Here is a 21,361-nt window from a genome sequence, read left to right as displayed (position 1 = left end):
TGTGGAAAAGGTCAATGTGAATGGCTGGCATCCAATTCAGGGTGTACCCCGCTTCTCGCCCAAAGTCAGCTGGGGTCGGCTTAAGCACGCCCGCGACCCCAGTGAGGATAAGCAGTTCAAAAGATGGATGGTTTGATGTTAGTAATGCTAACTAGAAAATACTTTTTCTGAATAAACACTTTGGGCTGGTTATGTATGATGCAGCAAGATCAAAGTGGGGCCAAAAAACAGTGGGTTTAATAATTTATTTGTTATTCTTATGTTTTAGACAACTTATTGTTTTACATTTGACCAATCCAACGGCAAGATCACATTTGGCCCAACGGCAGGGTCGCTTTCAACCCATTTTGGGGTAGACAGCCCCACATCCAACACGCTTTGTCAATCCCCTAACCCAGACCTGCTCGTCTAAAATAACCACGCGTTGGGTTGGTCCAACTTTAGGAACGCATTGGGTTACCCAATAACCCATTTTGGGTTCTTTTTGACCCAGCTGTTTTTAGAGTGTGCCAAAAACATTGCCAGTACAATAAATAAAGGTTCCAGATGGCAACAGTTCACCCTGGAATGGATTAATGGGATTTCCCATATAGTCATATTGAAGAAATGATGGAAAATATTTCTAAATGTGAACATTTGCACCCCGGAACAGATTGTTTATAAACTTTATGGGTCCCACTATACATCACGCTTGAAAGAGTCTACGTTGAACTTCGTCATTTCGATGTCAGGTGAGCGGCTGAGTGGGTCTCCCATTAGATCTTTTATAACACATGGGGTGGGGGTGCTTCATGAGCATTACATCTAATCCAAGTAGTCACAGGAATGTCACTCAAGCTACTTCAAGCAGCCAACAAGTGTGGCGGGTTACAGTCACAAGAGGGTTAAAATTGTGCAACCTCTGCCGCTTGACGCACCGCACGTACGCCCGGCGAGGGAAAGGTCACTAATGATTTTGTCCGTCAATAACTCTCACGCCGGCGTGTCACCACAGCCTCCAGCGCGCCTGGTAGAAGAGGCTAGCATCTAGGAGAGATATTATGACAGGAGGGATTACGTCCATTATAACCTGGTGTAGAAAGCGGCACCGGTGGCCTTCTCCAGGGGAATAAGAAGCAACAGAAAAGCATGTGTAGCTTCTCGTCTCGTCAATCAATTTACAGGAAAAAAAAAAAAAGATTAAACTTGTGAGCCTCCGCTTATGTAAGGCTTCCGTAAAGGAATTTAAGAGAATCCCTAAATCGTCCAACCATTGTGTTTGGAATTACCGTAACAGGATCATAAAAAGCCTTGCACATTCCCCTCCCTGATGAAGGGACTAGTTGGTGGAGAGCATTCATTTCCAGAGGTGTGCCTACATGTGGAATTTGCAGAATTACCGAATATCATCACTGTGGAAATAAAGCAGGCTGCGGAATATACACCCATTGGCCACAACAATAAGTACACCTGCAGAATATCCATCCATCCATCCATTTTCTGAGCCGCTTCTCCTCAGTAGGGTCGCGGGCGTGCTGGAGCCTATCCCAGCTATCTTCGGGCAGGAGGCGGGGTACACCCTGAACTGGTTGCCAGCCAATCGCAGGGCACATAGAAACAAACAACCATTCGCACTCACATTCACACCTACGGGCAATTTAGAGCCTTCAATCAACCCACCATGCATGTTTTTGGGATGTGGGAGGAAACCGGAGTGCCCGGAGAAAACCCACGCAGGCGGGGCCGGGGATTGAACCCGGGTGCTCAGAACTGTGAAGCAGATGTGCTAACCAGTCGATCACCCTGCCGCCAACGTAAACATCATTAGCTAATTTAATATAGCCTCCCACCCCAAGTTAGAACGTAAGTTGTAACCCTGCAAGTGGTCAAGGATAGGTCCTCAGAACTGTGAGCCAGATGTGCTGAGAGAGCGAGAGAGAGAGAGAGATGGATAGACAGATAGACTGCATATGTAAAATAGTATATATCCATTTTCTGAGCCGCTTCTCCTCACTAGGGTCGCGGGCGTGCTGGAGCCCATCCCAGCCGTCATCAGGCAGGAGGCGGGGTCCCCCCCTCGAACTGGTTGCCAGCAAATCGCAGGGCACATACAAACAAACAATTGCACTCACATTCACACCTACGGGCAATTTAGAGTCTCCAATTAATGCATATTTTTTGGGATGTGGGAGGAAACCGGAGTGCCCGGAGAAAACCCACGCAGGCACGGCAGAACATGCAAACTCCACACAGGCGGGGCCGGGGATTGAACCCGGGTGCTCAGAACTGTGAAGCAGACGCTCTAACCAGTCGTCCACTGTGTCATATATAGTACAATACAAAATATTATGAAATGAATGCCTCTCTGAAGCTGTCAAACAGAAGTTACCACTCCTATGAAAAAGCAACATATTTGGTACAGATTAGCATTATCGCCACTTGCCCGTAATTCACAGTTGCAAATATCAACACTGTCATTTCAAAGCTCATTGATGTGTTCATGTGAGTGTTTCAACACCCACACTTTTTCTGGTGAAAGGCTTCAACATGCACCCACACTTTTCCAGCTGTTATCCCACAACAAGCAACGAGCGACTTGCAAGATGCCGAGCGGATCGTCGACCACCTGCCAGAAGGCAGCACCGCGAGCTTATTGTACAGTAAACACAACAGAGTTGAGCCCGAAGGCTGAGCCATTCATCCGTGATAATGCTGAACCTTTAGTGTAATAACTATTCTGCAGGGCTGACACAATGCGTGACCTTTACTGCTTCCCTCCATCCACAGCAATGACAGCTTGTGCAGTGAGCACAAAAAGACCAAAAGGGGCTTTTGAGTCCTGAGAGAGAGTCCATTTTGTACCATGATCTGAAATAGAGGACATAGAAGGGGTTAAATACTTTGCTCACTGCCTGGTGGCTCAGTAATCTCCTGAGGTTCTAAATGTTTTGTGTACTGATGAGCCAGGAAAAAGTGGTGGCGGGTTATTCCGGGACACCTCTGAAGCTAACCTTTAGAGACAAATAGGGACGAAATAACAATGACTGTGCAGTTTCGGTGGAGGAAGCCGTTGCTTTGTGCACATGTGCAGCATTTAAAGACTAAACCCCACCCCTTTGAAACCCACCATATTTTGCCATATATATCTTATCGCTACTGCCAGCCATCTATAAGCAGCTGGGCGGCCTGATAAATAAATGTAAGCAAATGGCAGGTGAGGAGAGCAATGGAGAGACAAGGATGAGTAAAGGGCATTCAATAAGAGGGATAAGGTCAAAATAAACAAAGAGGAAGGGAAAAGACCTGATAAGGAGAAACAAACGCTAGAAATAAGATGTGCCTTGCCCATGCGTTTTCATGACCTGCACAGCAAAGTGAAATAAAAGGACTGAAAGTAAAATAAAACGGGCTCCAGCCTTACTGTGCGGATTTAAATGAAATAAAAGAAAATGCGAGGAGTTAAATAAAATAAAATTTAAAAAAATACTTGTTATGAGTAGTTTGGTACACACAATTAAACAGCACATGCAACTAGTTGCACAGTGTAAATATTGTGGTGCCTTGAGACACGGGTTTTCATTCCACTAATTCTTTTGCTTTGACTTGCGAGCAAAAAAATGGAAATAGGAACTCTGTATGGCGACAATAAACGCAACTCAACTCACTTCAAAAGAAGCAGCAGATAATGAACAATTCCTCAAAAACAGGCTTCAAGATGTTTATTGCCACTCACAGTTGAAGTTTATTGTCAAACTAAACATGAAACAAAAAGAATAACACGTTGTGTATTTCAAACAAACACGTATGTTTGCGTTAGGAAAGTCTGTTTAGCTTAATGCGAAGAAACAATACAAAATGAAATAGGAAGGCTAACGAATAGCTCTGGAGTCTTGGTGTTATAACCCCTTAAGCAATAGATATTTGAACATAAATGGTGGGGCAACACATGTAGACAGGCAATATAACAATACTCACACGCATTATTTTATCTTCCGCGAGAGACGACTAATAGTACTGCAGCTTACTGAACTGTTGTGACCGTCTTCTATGTGTATCGAACATGTATGTATTATTCTGCTCCCACGTGGCCAGGGCGCATACACAGAAGGAGCGGCAGAGTCGCACTCAATTATGTTGCACTAACTGTTTATTTCTTTACATTCTAATTAATTATGATTTTACTATGTTTTTATAACGTTCAATCTTATGAAGTGCTATTTTCCTTATTCAAAACAAAGCAAAAATGTTTGTTGGTATTTTTGGGGAGAGGTTGAAACAAATTAATTGCATTTCCATTCATTTTCCAATCTTTTGTGTTACCGGCGTGGTCATGGAAACACTGCACACATGCATCACTGTATTAAAGTATAAAATAGCAGTAAAATAGAAATGCAATGCAACATTTATTATAATTGTGAAGATATAATAAAACATATGACTAAATAAATATAAACGTTAAGAGTATAACATTAAGAATTAACTATATAATATGTTAAATGCCGAGAAATATAATGCAATAATAAATAAATCATGATAACAGTCAACGGTGATATAAATATGAACGCCAACATCCTCCGGACTCACGGCTGTGGTGTCCTTGAGCAAGACACCGATACCCCGAAATGCTCCCCGGGCGCTTCAGCTGCCCCCTGCTCCAGTGTGTATGTGTATGTGTTCACTGTGATGGGTTAAATGCAGAGAACAAATTTCGTGTGCGTGCATGCATGCATGTTCATGACAATAAAAGATGATTCTTCTTCTTCTTCTTCTTCTTCTAAACCATGCTATGTACATTTTTAAAGCATTCAGCACAGAACAGGAACCAAAAAGTTCCAGTAGCACCACAACCTCCTCTAGCGGCCAAAATCTGCATCTGCAACACAAGTCAGCACCATGCTACTGGACAGCACCCGTCCCCAAACTCTGAATTTTAAAGTCCCTCGGAACCACTTCAAGCGGCTGCATCCTTTTTGTGCATTTCATTTTGTGTCACAATTAATGTAGTAATTTAGTTGCAATCCTGCAAGAAAAACCTTCACGCAACCCTGCCGATCTGTGCGGATTAACGACTGGTTATAACCACACATCCATCACAACGACCGGCACAAATTGAAGCCGGAGTCATCCTTATGTTGCCATGTTTGTCCTCACACCACCTTGTGTGTGTGTGTGTATAGAGGTGACTGCCCTGTGTGCGTGCGTTGATGCGGCAGTACAATATTATGAAACAATAAAATCCCGACAGCTGATTCACAGCGGAGCATAAAATCCTGAGTTTTGTTAGGTTCCCTCTTAATGAAGGCTATAATTTCTGCCTGCTTCACGGCATTGCTATGGAACGTGAGGATCGATCATAAAGTGAGACATCTACTGTACAGCATCGCCGTGGCGATGAGTGAGGCTCGGTAGCGTGAGCTCCATCGCACGTTTTTTCCCTTTTAAAAATCATTGCGGAATCAGCGCACTGCAAATTATTTTTCAATATTCATGTGCATATTTCGCCATATCGCAGGGTTTTGAGTGGATGCTGTATTTTTATTTTTTTTTTGTGGTAAAATAAACACTCCCAAAAAAGCAAAAGAAAAATTCATTAAAACACATATACCAAGGAATAATGTGTACATAATGTACGGTACTAGTGCGGATTACAGTATGTTTAAGAGTTTAAAAGATTTTTATCAGAGTATGGCAGTGAACAGGAGTGTAAGGAAGATTAATAAGAGTCTGGGCAGGTTCATACAGCTTTAAAATGTATATAAATGAATAGAAAAACGTGATCACTACTTTGCAGATTTGACCTATTGCGGAGGTGATCCGGAACCTAACCCCCGCGATAACCAAGGGATTACTGTACACACGTACCGGCAAGTGTTCATCTGCACCTATGCCGTGCCGTCATGGCGCCAGTTCTTCTAAGACTGATGCTGGAGGCTGAAAGGTTACACATGCAATCACGTTAGAGATGGAGACCACATTGCTGTTGTGTCTCAGGAAAATATGACTCTGTGTGTGTGTGTTTGTGGTGGTGCTGGTGGTGGTGGTGGTGGTGCTTCTGGTGCTGGTGGGGTTACGGATGTGCATTCTGTAGAGAAAGCAGGAGCACATGGAAAATGTAACACAATGTATTGCTGGGTCAACACAATCCAAAGTGTTAGAAATTCAAGCAGGGTGGAACTGTCACAGCCAACAAAGGGCCAGTAAAATAAACACGGTGAGAAAATAGTGTGTGGTTGGCGTTGTACAGATGGGCTGGGTGAAAGCTCGCCCGCTGTTGCGTGACGGTAAAAAAAAAATACAAAATTAAATCCTCTCGCTCAGTGTGCTTGCCGATGAGAAAGCAAAATTACATTTGCACAACTTAGCTAAAAGGAGAAACTGATCTTGGTTCTGGGCCCACCATAGCAGCAGGTTCTACGTGACGTGATGGTGTCTGCAAATAATCAAAGATCCCTCTGTGTGTGGTGAAATGATTCCCCACTCTCCTTCCATTTTGATATTGCTGGGTCAAAAAGTTTCAGACTGGTTTTTTCCACCTTTACTAGTTCTCCTTCACTTAGGAAAAGTGCACATTCAGAAATAGAAGACAATTTAAATTAATTAAAGTGACGGACCCATTTCATCCAGTGCGGTCATGTGTTGCTGGAAGCAGCTCTGGCTCTTCCACAAGCCAAAAACATGTGAATAGTGATTAGTCGACAGTCTACTCTTGTGTTGTAATGTGCATTTTCTGCTTAAATATGCTGTATAAGATATCAGTTGTCAGTGAATTTAGATTAAGCATTACCGCCTCCCGTGATTATTATTTTTTTTAATTCACATTACTGACAAAATATCAGGGACATCATCAGCGACCAGTCGACATCAACTCCACTTTCATCAAATTAGTGTCCACTAAAAAAAAAATAATAATAAATAAATAAATCTGAAGTCAGGCAACCCGTAGGGTGCGGGTGTGAGAGTCCCCATGAAGTGTTATGATCATTTATCGAGCCATTGATTTTCTGTTCCGCTTGTCCTCATTATGGTAATGGTTGACTAAAGCCTATCGCAGCTGACTTTGATTGAGAGACTGGGTATACCTTGGACTGGTCGCCAATCAAATGCAGGGCACATACATGTCCAGACAACCATTCACACTCACATCTATGGACAATTTCTTGAGTAAATCTAATTTATTGTTTTGGGGATGTGGGAGAAAATCGGAGCACTAGTGATGGTGAAATACTGGCTGCTGCTGCTACTGGCTGGATTCAGAATGATCATTTGGAAAAAAATATTGCGGATGTGAAAGGCATCAGCTTTAAAATGTTATATGAGTTAGTCCAACTCCATCCACATATTGGCAGTATCTGTTATTGTTTTAGATGTACATAGATTTTTTGGATAAACAACCTCTCACAGTCACATTAACACCTATGGACGGAAGTTAAAATCTTCAAGTAACCTAATATCCGTGTTTACGAGATGTGGGGGAGAAACCTGAGCACCTGAAGGAACCTCAGATGAACATGGTGAGAACATGCAAACTCCACACAGAAATGTTCTAACACAACAGCACACAACACAAAAACCGGACTGCGAGGCAGACGTGCTAACCATCGTACTGACCGTCTTAGGATCATACATTCATCCATTTTTTGTTGTTGTCCCGCTTGTGCTCATTAGGGACACGGGGTGGCTGGAGCTTATCCCAGCTGACTTTGAGCGAGAGGCACACCCTGGACTGGTCACCAGTCAGTTGCAGGGTATATATAGACAACCAACAAGTAACACACACGTTCACAACTATGGACCATTTAGGTTCGTCAATCAACCTAAGAAGCATATTTTTGGCAAGTGGGAGGAAACCGGAGGACCTGAAGAAAATCCACGACAGGCTACATGAATCTCCATACTTAAATTCTATGGAGCATTATTTTTATTTCCTGTTAAAGAGGAGACGAAAAAGAGAAATATTCAGAAACAATAATTGAAAGAGGCTGCAGTGAAAGCATGGTAAACCATTATTGGAGATTTGTAACTGTTACAATACTTTTGCTCACCTAAAAAATGTGCTTAGTTACAAATAATGCTGTCTTCAAAGCTGTGGATCCGATCAAGACGTAAATATAGTAATCCATCGTTTATCGCGAGGGTTAGGTTCCCGACCACCCCTGCAACAAGAGAAATAGTGACCACATATTTGTTTTTTATTATTTATACATATTTTAAAGCTGTTTGAATCTCCCCAAGCTCTTATTAATGTTCCCATGCACTCCTATTAACCTCTACCATACTCTCATAAACAGTTTCTATACTCTCAAACACCTTTAAAACTCTTAAACATACACTAATGCACAGCACTAATTTATTCCTTGTAATATGTGTTTTCATGAATTTTATAGCTTTAATGTTCAAGGCTAGGAAGCCTTTGTTTTACCACAAAAGAATTACAGCATGCGCTCAAAAATAAAATCAAAAATCGACAATGATCTGAATCCACAATAGGTGAACCGCGATATATCAAGGGAAAACTGTACCTGAAAATCAAAGCTTGTTTTCTTGTCTCAGATTCATCTTAAATGTTTGCTCTCTGCTTAAAAAAAAAAATTGGCATCACTGTTCCAATACTTCTGGAAGAGAGTGAATTATAATTTACCACAAATGTTGTTCCAATATATACATTATCACTGTATCATGATCAAGATTATATTGTACCACTACCACACTATATTGTCCAGTGCTCAGTGGAACAGCACTTCATTGGGAGTGGCTGATGCTCACACATGTTGCCAGAACACACACACACTTTCTCCATGTGATGATCATCTGCCCTTGTCAGCAGGTCAGACTCACTGAGCTAAGCATTTGCCAGCCATCCCACAGGGATCCGAAGCAGTGTGTATGTACAATACCTGCGACTATAGGACGACTTCATCATCATGCACGAGTGAGAGCATACATACTCAAGTCTCCGCACTCCCCCACCTGACCTCCTCTTATCCGCTAGATCCAAATCTTATCGTCCTCCTCGGCTTTTCACTGGAGCGACACAACGGACAAGTGCCGCCTTACGGGGGAGTGGGGGAAAAAAAAAAAGCCATCTGTGAGAGTTAACCTGCCTGTTGACTGCCATCTCGGAGATGAGGCGAGGAGTGAACACGCACACTTGATTCTGCGTGGAATTATAATGACCGGAATAGACGCAGTGGGGAAAATCCCAAGGATTTATCATGGTTCAGCGGTTCAAGTTATTCTCCTCTATTCAAGTGTGCGTGTGTGTGTGTGTGTGTGCGCGCGCGTGCGTGCGTGCGTTTGTGGAAATTAGCTGAGACATACTGCCACCTTCTGGACAGGAAGAGAGCACACACATAAACTCTCAATGGCCCATCATCTTTGCACAAGGCAACCTAAAACATCCCAAAATGCATATAATCATACCCATAAGCAATTATGCTGAGTGAGCTTAAACTCTCACTCAATATTCAGGTTGCTACGCCTTTTTCACAGTCAAATTAAAGCATTTTATATATATATATATATATATATATATATATATAAACACTTTCTTCCACTTCCAAAGACCAAGCTTTTCCAGAATCTTTCATAGTCATATGAATGGTGTGTATGTATATATATATATATATATATATATATAAAATATATATTATCAGCATACTTTATCACACCCAGTCTGTAGTACACCACAAGATACACCTCTTTTGTGGTAAAGTTTCAATAACCTTGATTTCCTGGCTGAGTACATATGACAAATTTATATGAAAAAGCCAAATATTTATTATGTATTTAGTACATACATACATACTTTTAAATCCATTAATTAATTATAGAATTTAGCATTGTTTTAGTCATTTTCTAATTATCATTATTATGTTTAATTATTATGCTCTTTTATCATTTTTTAATAAATATCTTAAACAAATACACCTCCACAATAATAATAATAATCATCTGTATTATATTAGTTTTATGAAGTGTTGTTAATATACTTATCACTATCATATTGTTTATTTAATCCAATATTTAATTTGTAATTAAAAATATTTCCAACAATTATACATAAAAAAAATCATAATAATATATGTGTGTATTTTTATATTTATATGATATATTTGATCAATATTGTTGTATTTTTTATTCAATCTAATAATATATTTTTAATTAAAAACTTTTCAAACAAATACACCTGAAAATAAATTCCCTCTAATTGAATTTTCTACAATTAAGAACATTAATCGATAAGAGAGACAATACCTAGTTATGGTTGTTATTTATTTAGTCTAATATTTAATTTGCAATTAAAGATATTTCCAGCAATTACACATCCAAATATATATATATATATATTGTCATCTTATATGGTGTATAATAATATATACAATATTTTTTCAATATATTCATTATTAGTGGTATTATTCTCATTCCCATTATTATATTGGTATTTATTTATTATTACATTTTAATTAAAACAGTTTCAAACAAATGCACCCACTACAAAAATATGAAAAAATCCTACCAAAAAAAAAATTCCCTTTAAAATAACCTATTTTCTAAAATTAAGAACATTAATCAATTAGGGGGGCAATTTACCCAGCAGATAAATCTGAACCTTGGTTATTATTATTATTATTATTATTATTACATGGTATCAAAATGATTGAGTGATGTTTTAATTGTTTTATTTATTTATTTATAAATTGCTTTACTTCAACAAAGAAATGGACTATTCAGTCAGATAACTGCATAATTTTACTTGAAATAAATAACAATTTCCAGTACCTTATCCAAAAGCCAGATCAAAACAATTATCTTTAAATATTCCACCAGCAGCAGTGTGAACTCTTGCGACAAAGGCAACAATGCATGACTTACTGGGGTGCTGCCGTCTGAGAGGGTGGCCATGCTGATGGACATGCTCATCTTATCCGACGAAGAGAGAGAAGACGGGGAGGGGCTCCTCTTGTCTGCTTCCTGTCTTTGGAGAAAGTCACGCCAAGCGCGCTGGATACTACACGTACACACACATACAGACACACACACAAGCATAGGTGACCGTGTTTATATCGAAAACTGCAATTTTCTTCCCACTAAATCCACATCTCTACCTCTTCGTGTCACTTTACAACCTAGGCCTACAGAAGTTTTTTCTTTTTATCTCTCACAAAACTATCAATCAACCTGTCAGCTTTATGTCGTCTGGCCTTGATTAAATCACAGCAAGAAAGTTTTAAGCGGGGGTCATAAAGTTTTCTGTGGGGTTGGCAGAGAGATTTAAGATAGACTCACATCAACACTTTGGTCTCAAACGGCGGCATGTTCATGTTGATGTTGTCATCCTGGTCCACCAGCAGGTCCTTACTGTGGGAGAAGCAAACTTTTTCAGTGTGTAGGTCATTCTAGAATTGGGGGACATTTTTGACTTTTTTCAGCAAATAACATTGCAAAACAAATGGTGGAGCAACATATGTAGACAGACAGGCACATATTATTTATCCTCTATGAAGAAGAACTAATATTTATGCGGTTTACTGAGCAGTTTTGACCGGCTCAATGTATATCCGTATGTCTGTATTGTAGTGTCCCCAGGTGGCCAAGGTGCAGTACAATTTCTATTAAATTGATGCTAACAATGTGGCAGAAACTGTTTAATTCCTTACATTCTATTTAATTATTTAATTAGTCTATTTTCTATATACAATATCTTGTTATAAAGTGCTATTTTTCTGATTAAAACACTGCAATAATTTTGGTTTAATATTTTTGGGAAGCTGGAACGGATTCATGGCATTTCCATTCATTTCAATAAGGAAGGTGTTTTTGAGTTACGAGTATGGTCGCGGAACAAACTGAACTTGTAGCTCAAGGTACCACTGTATTATTTAAAATAGCAAGTACCTTTAGCTAAAATGGCTTTTTTCAGACATTGTTTTTAAAGTGCAGTAATAATGCATTGAAGTTGTCTCAACATACATGCTCTTCTGCTAATAATTCCTTTTTAGCCAGCGAGAGCGAGAGAGAAAAAAGTGACCTCCATGACTCAGCAGAATGACATCAAGCTAAATGCTCTGCTCATGGGTAGAACTAAGATAAGTCCTCTCTTCTATTATTTTCAATGTGTTCAGCCATAATGGATTGCATCAATCAACGACTTGAATACCTTCTACTGCGGATTTGAAAAGGACAGTTTCACACCCCACACCCACCCAGCCGCACCACCGACCACAATCACACCTCTGACTTCTGCGTTAACCATCCACGAACAGGATGTGAGACACATCTTCAAACAACAAAAGATTAACAAAGTGGCAGGCCCAGACCATGTGTCCCCATCCTGCTCCAGTCTTCACTCAGATCTTCAATAGATCTCTGGAACTGTGCGAAGTACCATCCTGTTTCAAACGCTCCCCCATCATTCTAGTCCCCAAGAAACCTACAATCTCGGGTCTAAATGACTACAGGCCTGTTGCCTTGACATCTGTGGTCATGAAGTCCTATGAACATCTCTTGCTGGACCACCTTTTTTTTGTCTGAGTTGTTGTCACATTTCTATCGGGCCAATTATACATTACTCGTGCATTCATTGTAGTAGTCTCGCCACGCTGCACTATTTGCATATCTGTTGTTGACCAATACTGGCCACTCATGCCAGAGTAGCATCTGCCCCAATTGCACACTGACTGAGGAGTATCTGCAACATTTGCACAATCAACATTGTCCCAGATTATCACGCTTTAAACTGCATACACTCCTTGAAGTCTCGGCACCCTTTGCACAATGGTCATTGCACCGGACTATTGCTATATTAGTCATTCGAACTGCTCTAAGTGCTAGAGGACTCTGCATCTTTTTGCACAATTGTCAAAAAAAATAATAATTTGCATTACCATAATTTGCATTACCAGGTAACTAGCAACCCTTTATTGCTCAGTGGCTGTTTTAAATAAATCAGATTATATGATGGTTAATTACCTGTTTTCTTTGAAAAATACATAAAATCATTCAATTTTTCAAAAATGGTGTTGCCTATATTGTCCTCCAATTCTGGAATGACCCATGTATTAACAGTAATTAACGAGATGGTTTGATCCCATCTGGACAAAATGGGCTTTTAATGCGACACGAGAGCAGGATGCTTTATGCTCTTATTGTTGTGTGTTACTATGCGTGTGTGTGTGTGCGTGTGTGTGTGTGTGTGTGCGCGCCCACTCACGTCTGCAGCTGGAAGCCTCCCCCATTAGTGTGCCTGAAGCCACTCTGGGGGCTCTTGAGCTGCTCCTGTGTGACACACAAAGAAGGCCGGGCACAAATTGTTGATAACAAATAGCTGATGTGCGAGCACATACATTTGGCGTGTTTTGCCATCATTGCGCCGATGTTTCGGTTTGCATGGATTTGTCCTTCTTTTTCCTGTGACTTTGAGGAGAATTTTGCTGCCTCAGAGATTTCATTTAATATTTAGGCACTGCATGGGACTGAAGGACCAAAGACAAACAGGATAGTCCAAGAGAGTCACACATAAAGGAGGGTACACATATACTAATTTTTAACATCTTACCTGATTTTTAATATGTGACAGACCCCACACATGACGAGGAAGAAAACTTTGTGTCCTTGATGCTTATAGCGTGTACTCAAGATGACTAACACGGCACAAAACACACCTAATGATGTCTGTGTAGTACCAAGACTGACCTGTGGGAGGCAGCATGGTCCAACAGACAGCCAGGAAATACAAAGAGTCGTCGTAGTAGGAGAAATAGAAAACGCTAGGCTAGCTGTGAGCTTATCTGCTAACTGCAGACCTTTTTATCATGTTTGTAAACAGTTGGCGCCAGGGTACTTTTGGGTGGCGAAAAGGAATTGACGACTGTTGACCTGAACTTAAAACGATGACAAAAACTTGTGTTTGGGGTTGCACTGCCAGATATACCCCAAAAAAGTATTTTTCTGACCCCCCACCCCCCCCAAAAAAAATTAAAATAAAATAATCAACAATCCAGTGCAACGTGTAGTTGAGGAAGATAAATCGGTAAATAATTGATCAATTGAGTAATTATCGTAGTTGTATAGAGAAGATTGCAAAACTACCCACTTCTAAAGGGACAGACTGTGAACCAAGGCACCATGGTATCTGGTCAGGGATTTCTGGAAGACATTTTTGCACACGTACGTATAAAATGTTTGGTTGGGTTGTGCCTCCAAGCTAAGCTCTGTAGCACACTGTCCATTTCGCCGACAAAAGAGCACATCTGCGCCATTCATTCAAGCAACAGAAAAGTGGATTAATTCGCCAGTCCCTTAATGATCATGTTAACTACTGTATGTCTGAATTTCTACCATGTCTATTTTCGACTTACTGTACCTGTTAAAATGTAAATTAAAGCAGGCGTATGGGCTTCCTTTCTGGCAATTTACCTCATGTAACATATTTTCGACTGAAACGTCACACATTCAGACTACGGCAGTAGAGAAGATGGCTAAAATCATCATTCAGGCCATTCACCCAGTTTTTTCAATTGCTCAAATGACATGAAAGGGTTTACGAGTGGTGCAGCCAGAGATCGCTTGAGCTTTTGCCACGCGGAAGCATGTGTGACATCATGGTGAAAAGGTCTTTACAAACACTGTGAGCTGTAGGTTCAGGTCATAATCACGGCGTGGCTCGGTGGAAATTGGAGTTGATCAAACATATTTGGATTTGCAATCAACGATTGGCAAAAAGTCTTTTAAAACACGCCTAAACCACAGGATAATCATACAGTAGAGACATCCGATAATCAGAACTTTGCTGACCTTGACCACAAGCAAGGGAAATTGCTCAAATTTGCTGCTTAAGACAAAATTGTAGCAAATGTAGAATAAAAAAAGAAATCAAAGCGACTTTTAACTGGCTCTCACTTCCTCATGGGCTGCTGCTGCTCCCTGCCTCCGATCCCCCCTCACGCCCCATCCCCTCCCATTCAGCTCCATCCTAATGAGGACAAGGCTGCCTCTACATAATTGAGCAGACTAATTCAATTACAAGGGAGCAACAAAGTTTAAATGGAGCAGTTCTTCCTTGACGAGCCAAGGGTGGTTCACGTGAGGCCGTGAGACGAGCAGCTTGAGTGCATCGCTGCCCCTGCAAGCTTCAACATTAGCAGTATGATGTGCCATTACTGTATGTGCTGGGGATGGATATTTACTGCAAATCAATGTAACTTTTGCTGTTGCCTTACAGATGTAAGTTCAGGAATGCTTGGCTTCATGTTGGCAAGAGCCACCCTCATATCATTTTTGCAACAAAATCCTTTTCTGGTTTTTATGTCTACCTTCCTAGAAAAGGAGAGCTTGCAAAGATACATCGTAACAAACAGTATGAGTATGAAGGGAACGGGCACACACAATGACCTCTGCTGAACCCCTGAGAGTGTCTCATCAAATCCCTGGGGTTCCATCGAACCCAGGTTAAGAACCAATTTTTCCAATTTCTTGAGCTACTGAATTTTGTATTTTTTGTTAGTTTTGAGCTACAATCATACAATCAATCAAAATGAGAAAGATCATAAAATCATGGAATATTTCATTGTAGTAGTGTGGTGCACTCGCCTAACTTTAGTGCGAGCAGCGTGGGTTCAGTTCCCACTCAGTGACGATGTGAATGTGAGCGCGAATGGTTGTCCGTGTCTATATGTGCCCTGCGACTGACTGGCGACCAGTTCATAGTGTAGTCCGCCTTTTGCCAGAAGTCAGCTGGGCAAGGCTCCAGCGCCCCGCGGCCCTAACCAGGATAAGCGGTGTTGAAAATGGATGGATGGAAATATTTCAGTGTGTGTGTGTAGTAACTCTACATGAGTTTTATTTTTCAATTAAATTACTGTAAAAAATTCAGTTTTCCAAAGCATTCTAATATATTGAGATACACCTGTACTGTATATAATGGTGCAATATCATGATGAAGTGCACCGCTGCACTGGTGCATATTACAACCACAATAATAAACATTTTGTTACTTCTAAAAATTCAGCCTTCCTTTTTTCTTTAGCGGCTGCACATGCATAAATAGTTGAAGTTGAACCTTAATGAATATTCCACTAAATAGAACACCCAATATCCCTCATTTCCTCAAATTGAAAAAAGGGGGTTTATTTTGGCTGTTGGGTGCAGCTAGTGCTGCTTTTCTCATTATACGGCCTCCCAGAAAGAACAAGTAGCTCATTAGATAGAATCAAGCGCTGTGATTAGTGATCAATGATCGCTTCAATGTGCTGTTTTACTCTTTAAGTGCATTTGCCTCCATGGCTGTCTGATTAAAAGAAGAATCCTTGAGGATGAACACGTGGGCTCAGCTGGAGATTCAAACCGTTCTGTGATCTCGTCCTCATGGAGCCACTGTCACTACTGCTTTGTTTTACTTGAACAAAGTGTTCTGTCTATCTATCTATCTCGCCCCAAAAAGACAGCTGTCTCTTTCATTTAGAAAGCATCAGTCTCCACCATATGCATTCAGTCAGGCACATGACACTTTGAAATGTGCCATTTGGGAATTTTCAGCTTTGGAACGGCAAAGCAGAGAGGATTAGAAATAGACAAATAGAAAAAGGGGCATAAACGACTCTAAAAATAGCCCAATAGATGCAGAGGTTGTGTCAGAGACAACACACAAAAGTGTGAAGTGTGTGTGTGAGAGAGCGAGAGATGGTGGGATTGGTAAAGGCTAGAAAAGGATTGAGGATTAGTTTAAGGTGAGTGTTAAGGGGTTAAGTGTTTACAAAGATAAGCTTTGAGCAAGGAGCTAGGTAATGTATGTGTCTGTCATTGTCCTTCTAAGTTTGTGTGTGTGTGTTCGTGCGTGTGTGTGTGACAGAGAGTGACAGACAGAGAGATGTTGAGAGGAATAGCGAGATCATTGGATAGAGATAAAGAGATAGAGATATGATGAGCGATAGAGAGCTAGCGAGATAGACCTAAAGAGATAGAGATTGATATATTGCTAGATAGCGAGATATAGCTTGAGAGAGGGATAGAGAGATATAGTAGACAGCTAAAGATATAGAAAACAGAAGGAAAAGATAGCAATAGATAGAGCTAAATAGGGATAGATAGCCATAGATGAAGAGAGATGGAACAAGAGATAGAGACATAGAGTGAGTGACAGAGAGAGCGAGTGAGCCACGATTAAAGAAGGATAGCTAGCGGGATAGAGGGCTGGAGAAAGAGCAAGAGATGGTGATACAGAGATTGAGAGGCAGACATACATACATACAGTACATACATACAGGCAGAAAGACCTAGTGATAGAGAGATGGAGATAGATACACAGATAGGTGGAGGAGAGAGCGAGAGAGACCAATAGAAAGAGAGAGAGAGATAAAAAGATAGGGATACAGAGATGGAGATAGAGAGATATAAAATGGAGAGACAGTCAGATGGACAGACAGGAAGATAGAGAGAACTAGAGATAGAGAGAGATCAAGTAATAGAGAGATGGAGATAGAGAGATGAGTGACAGATAGCAGATAAAGAGATAGCGTACAGACGGACGGACGGACGGACGGACGGACGGACGGACTGACCGACCGACCGACCGACCGACCGACCGACCGACCGATAGATAGACAGATAGATAGATAGACAGACAGACAGACAGACAGACAGACAGACAGACAGACAGACAGACAGACAGACAGACAGACAGACAGACAGACAGACAGACAGACAGACAGACAGACAGACAGACAGACAGACAGACAGACAGACAGACAGACAGACAGACAGACAGACAGACAGACAGACAGACAGACAGACAGACAGACAGACAGACAGACAGACAGACAGACAGACAGACAGACAGACAGACAGACAGACAGACAGACAGACAGACAGACAGACAGACAGACAGACAGACAGACAGACAGACCGACCGACCGACCGACCGACCGACCGACCGACCGACCGACCGACCGACCGACCGACCGACCGACCGACCGACCGACCGACCGACCGACCGACCGACCGACCGACCGACCGACCGACCGACCGACCGACCGACCGACCGACCGACCGACCGACCGACCGACCGACCGACCGACCGACCGACCGACCGACCGACCGACCGACCGACCGACCGACCGACCGACCGACCGACCGACCGACCGACCGACCGACCGACCGACCGACCGACCGACCGACCGACCGACCGACCGACCGACCGACCGACCGACCGACCGACCGACCGACCGACCGACCGACCGACCGACCGACCGACCGACCGACCGACCGACCGACCGACCGACCGACCGACCGACCGACCGACCGACCGACCGACCGACCGACCGACCGACCGACCGACCGACCGACCGACCGACCGACCGACCGACCGACCGACCGACCGACCGACCGACCGACCGACCGACCGACCGACCGACCGACCGACCGACCGACCGACCGACCGACCGACCGACCGACCGACCGACCGACCGACCGACCGACCGACCGACCGACCGACCGACCGACCGACCGACCGACCGACCGACCGACCGACCGACCGACCGACCGACCGACCGACCGACCGACCGACCGACCGACCGACCGATCGACCGATCGATCGATCGATCGACCGATCGATCGATCGATCGATCGATCGATCGATCGATCGATAGATAGATAGATAGATAGATAGATAGATAGATAGATAGATAGATAGATAGATAGATAGATAGATAGATAGATAGATAGATCGATCGATCGATCGATCGATCGATCGATCGATAGATAGATAGATAGATAGATAGATAGATAGATAGATAGATAGATAGATAGATAGATAGATAGTTATCATGAGAAATCTCATCCCGGAAGGGATTGCTTAGAGGTTCCTTAGAGCTTTAGATTTAGCTCAGATAAAACGTGTGAATAAGCCAATAGTTTGCAGGTGCTTTTTAATAGTGTCTCACTTGTGCTTTGCCTATTAATCGACAGACTGCGGCTGTGAGCGTTTGCTTGGCAAACAGAAATCCTCGCGCCGATATCCGGAGTACAATGTTCGCCAATTAAGGAAAAGCCTGACTTCAGCAGGACAATTTACAGCGACTCCTTTGTATCGATTTCAATATCTGCACCACTCCACGATGTGTAATTATCTTGGATGGAAATGAAACATTAGTACACTTACCGTTTTAGACAAGACGCTGTGGTCTGAAATAATGTATGAGCACACCTGCACCTGTGGCAATCCCATCCAGTGTCTGAAGTGGGAGCCCAACAAAAAAAAAACGGCTCATAAACTAAACGTTTGCATAATTTAAAGGCAACACCGACAGAAAATCTATAGTCATTTTTGGTTTTGGCAGTGCCAAGCAGGCTTGTATTGATTGTCGTGTGGATATGTCTGCGTGTGTGTGTGTGTGTGTGTGTGTGTGTGTGTGTTCCAGCACACGTGGTGCAGGATTTATGGTATAGTCAGGCATGGAGCGGATAATGTGGAGGGGGTTGGAGGGCTGGAGTAGAGAGATTCTGATGGAGAAGCGACCTTGACCCCTGCTTAACATATTCGCGCGCAGAGGAGATCGTGCTAACACTCCGAACTCGATTTCCAGCGTGGAAAAAAAGATGATCGGACCCAAAGACGGACATGCTGACTGGATTCCCCATGTGACAAACAGAGGTGTGGCAACACACAGCCAACACAGTGTGTTGGTAGCCAGTTGGCTAGCTAGAAAGGAGGCCGCTGATCCAAGGCAGCGAGGATTTACAGCAGCCACAAAACCAACTCGGCTCTACTTTTGGTCATGGAACGGCAAGGGATCCTGGTTAAGGTTAGCCATTTTAAACTAAAAAAAGAAGGAGACGCGGTAGTCAAAACACAACAGCATACTCGCTTTCTAGTTCAACAGTTTGAAGTCTACACAATAGAAACATGACATTTCTGGACCGAACTCAATGCTTCACCTGCTGTATTTCCTAAAATAATGGCCGAAGGGCATATTTTGATTCATTTTCGTAATTCAACTGAAGGGACTACCCGGCGTTTAATTGACGAAGGCCTTTACAGTATTTGTATAGAGTAACCCTGGGGATGGGGACTTAGCCATGCCATGAACAGTGGGGGACAACTGTGCATAAAAATATTTATGAATTCCTATACTAATCACTTAGGTTGTAAATACTGTCTACCACAAACCATGATCCCAAAACAGTTTGTCATTTTGAACTCATCTTACAACATTACCCTTTAAAACTGAGATTTTGATTTTGAAAAAAATGCACCTGAAGATGCCGTAACGTCCACTGACAACCCAGGCTAAACTTACTGTAGCTTCTCGACATAAAAAGCTTGGCTCACAGTCGAGATGTATCATTTCAACTTACTTCCGTAACATCAATTTCTTACTTTACTTTCCTATTCAGCCAAGGCTTTGGCGCCATCTTGTGACATTCCACGGCATTACATAAAAATGTGAATAAGGGACCCTTTCAATAAATAGCGTCACACGGAAAACAAACGATAATAGTTAAATTTGAATCGCCTGCGTTGCTGTCCGTTGATTGGTCAATGGAGAACTGTTTGTTGCAGTTAAGCTAGAGCTCATCCTAGATGACTTTGGGCGAGAGACGTGGTACACCCTGGACTGGTCGCTAGCCAATCCCAGGGCACATATAGACAGACAACCATTTAACCTCACATTCACACCTATGAGCAATTCAGAGTCTTCAGTGAAAAAAAACATGCATTTTTTTTGGAATGTGGGAGGAAGCTGGAGTACCCTGAGTAAACCCATGCAAGCAGGGGAGAACCTCATAATTGTGAGGCACATGTACTAACTATTAAGCCATGCTGCCCATCCAAAATGTCATCAAACACAAGGGGACACCGTTCTGAAGCTACTGTATGTTGTATGAGCAGAAATATCCACCTGAGTAAAAAAACAAACAAAAAACAATTTAATAACCGTTAATAGCTGCTCTTTGCCCACTATTTTTTTTTTATTTGCACTTTGCCGCCTAACCCGATATGATCGCTTCACTTTTTATACTGCTTATTGTTTTTATATTGACTCTGTAGTGCCATGGGTTTTTTCCGGCCACCCGCCATTGCTTGTGTCTTTACTGTCGTACACCTTTTGTCCCTTCTGTGTTTCTCATAATAGAATTTTTTTAAAGCCCTGTCTGCTTATTAAATTTTCTATGGTAGGATAATAAAAAGAATGAGCTTCTTTTCTTGGCAATAAGCAGCAACAAAACCTGCAGTTTGAGACAAATGGTTGCATTACAATGGCCCTTGCAAAATAAACTGGGGGGGGGGAAGGAAAAATCTGAAACGAAGGCTATCGTGATGGAGTGATGACAACCATTGAACCGGAAATTGAACTGATTGTGGCGTAGAAAGCTGGCACGCATCTGT

At 42.2% G+C, this 21,361-nt stretch overlaps 1 protein-coding gene across 1 annotated transcript in view; it reads right to left on the bottom strand.

Moving 5' to 3' along the window:
- Nucleotides 1-21,361, bottom strand: part of schip1 (schwannomin interacting protein 1) — a 325,572-nt gene that overhangs the window by 215,662 nt on the left and 88,549 nt on the right. The window contains exons 6-8 of the mRNA XM_061781837.1: nucleotides 13,190-13,254; nucleotides 11,266-11,337; nucleotides 10,852-10,987 (exon numbers count right to left, since the gene is read on the bottom strand). Coding sequence (XP_061637821.1) covers nucleotides 10,852-10,987; nucleotides 11,266-11,337; nucleotides 13,190-13,254 — 273 coding nt within the window. The remainder of the gene's footprint in view (nucleotides 1-10,851; nucleotides 10,988-11,265; nucleotides 11,338-13,189; nucleotides 13,255-21,361) is intronic.

Source organism: Phyllopteryx taeniolatus, chromosome 8 (genome assembly GCF_024500385.1).
Source record: "Phyllopteryx taeniolatus isolate TA_2022b chromosome 8, UOR_Ptae_1.2, whole genome shotgun sequence".
In the NCBI taxonomy this organism is placed as follows: Eukaryota; Metazoa; Chordata; class Actinopteri; order Syngnathiformes; family Syngnathidae; genus Phyllopteryx; species Phyllopteryx taeniolatus.
Note: the sequence above shows the minus strand (reverse complement) of the source record. Positions and strands in the feature narration are given on the sequence as shown.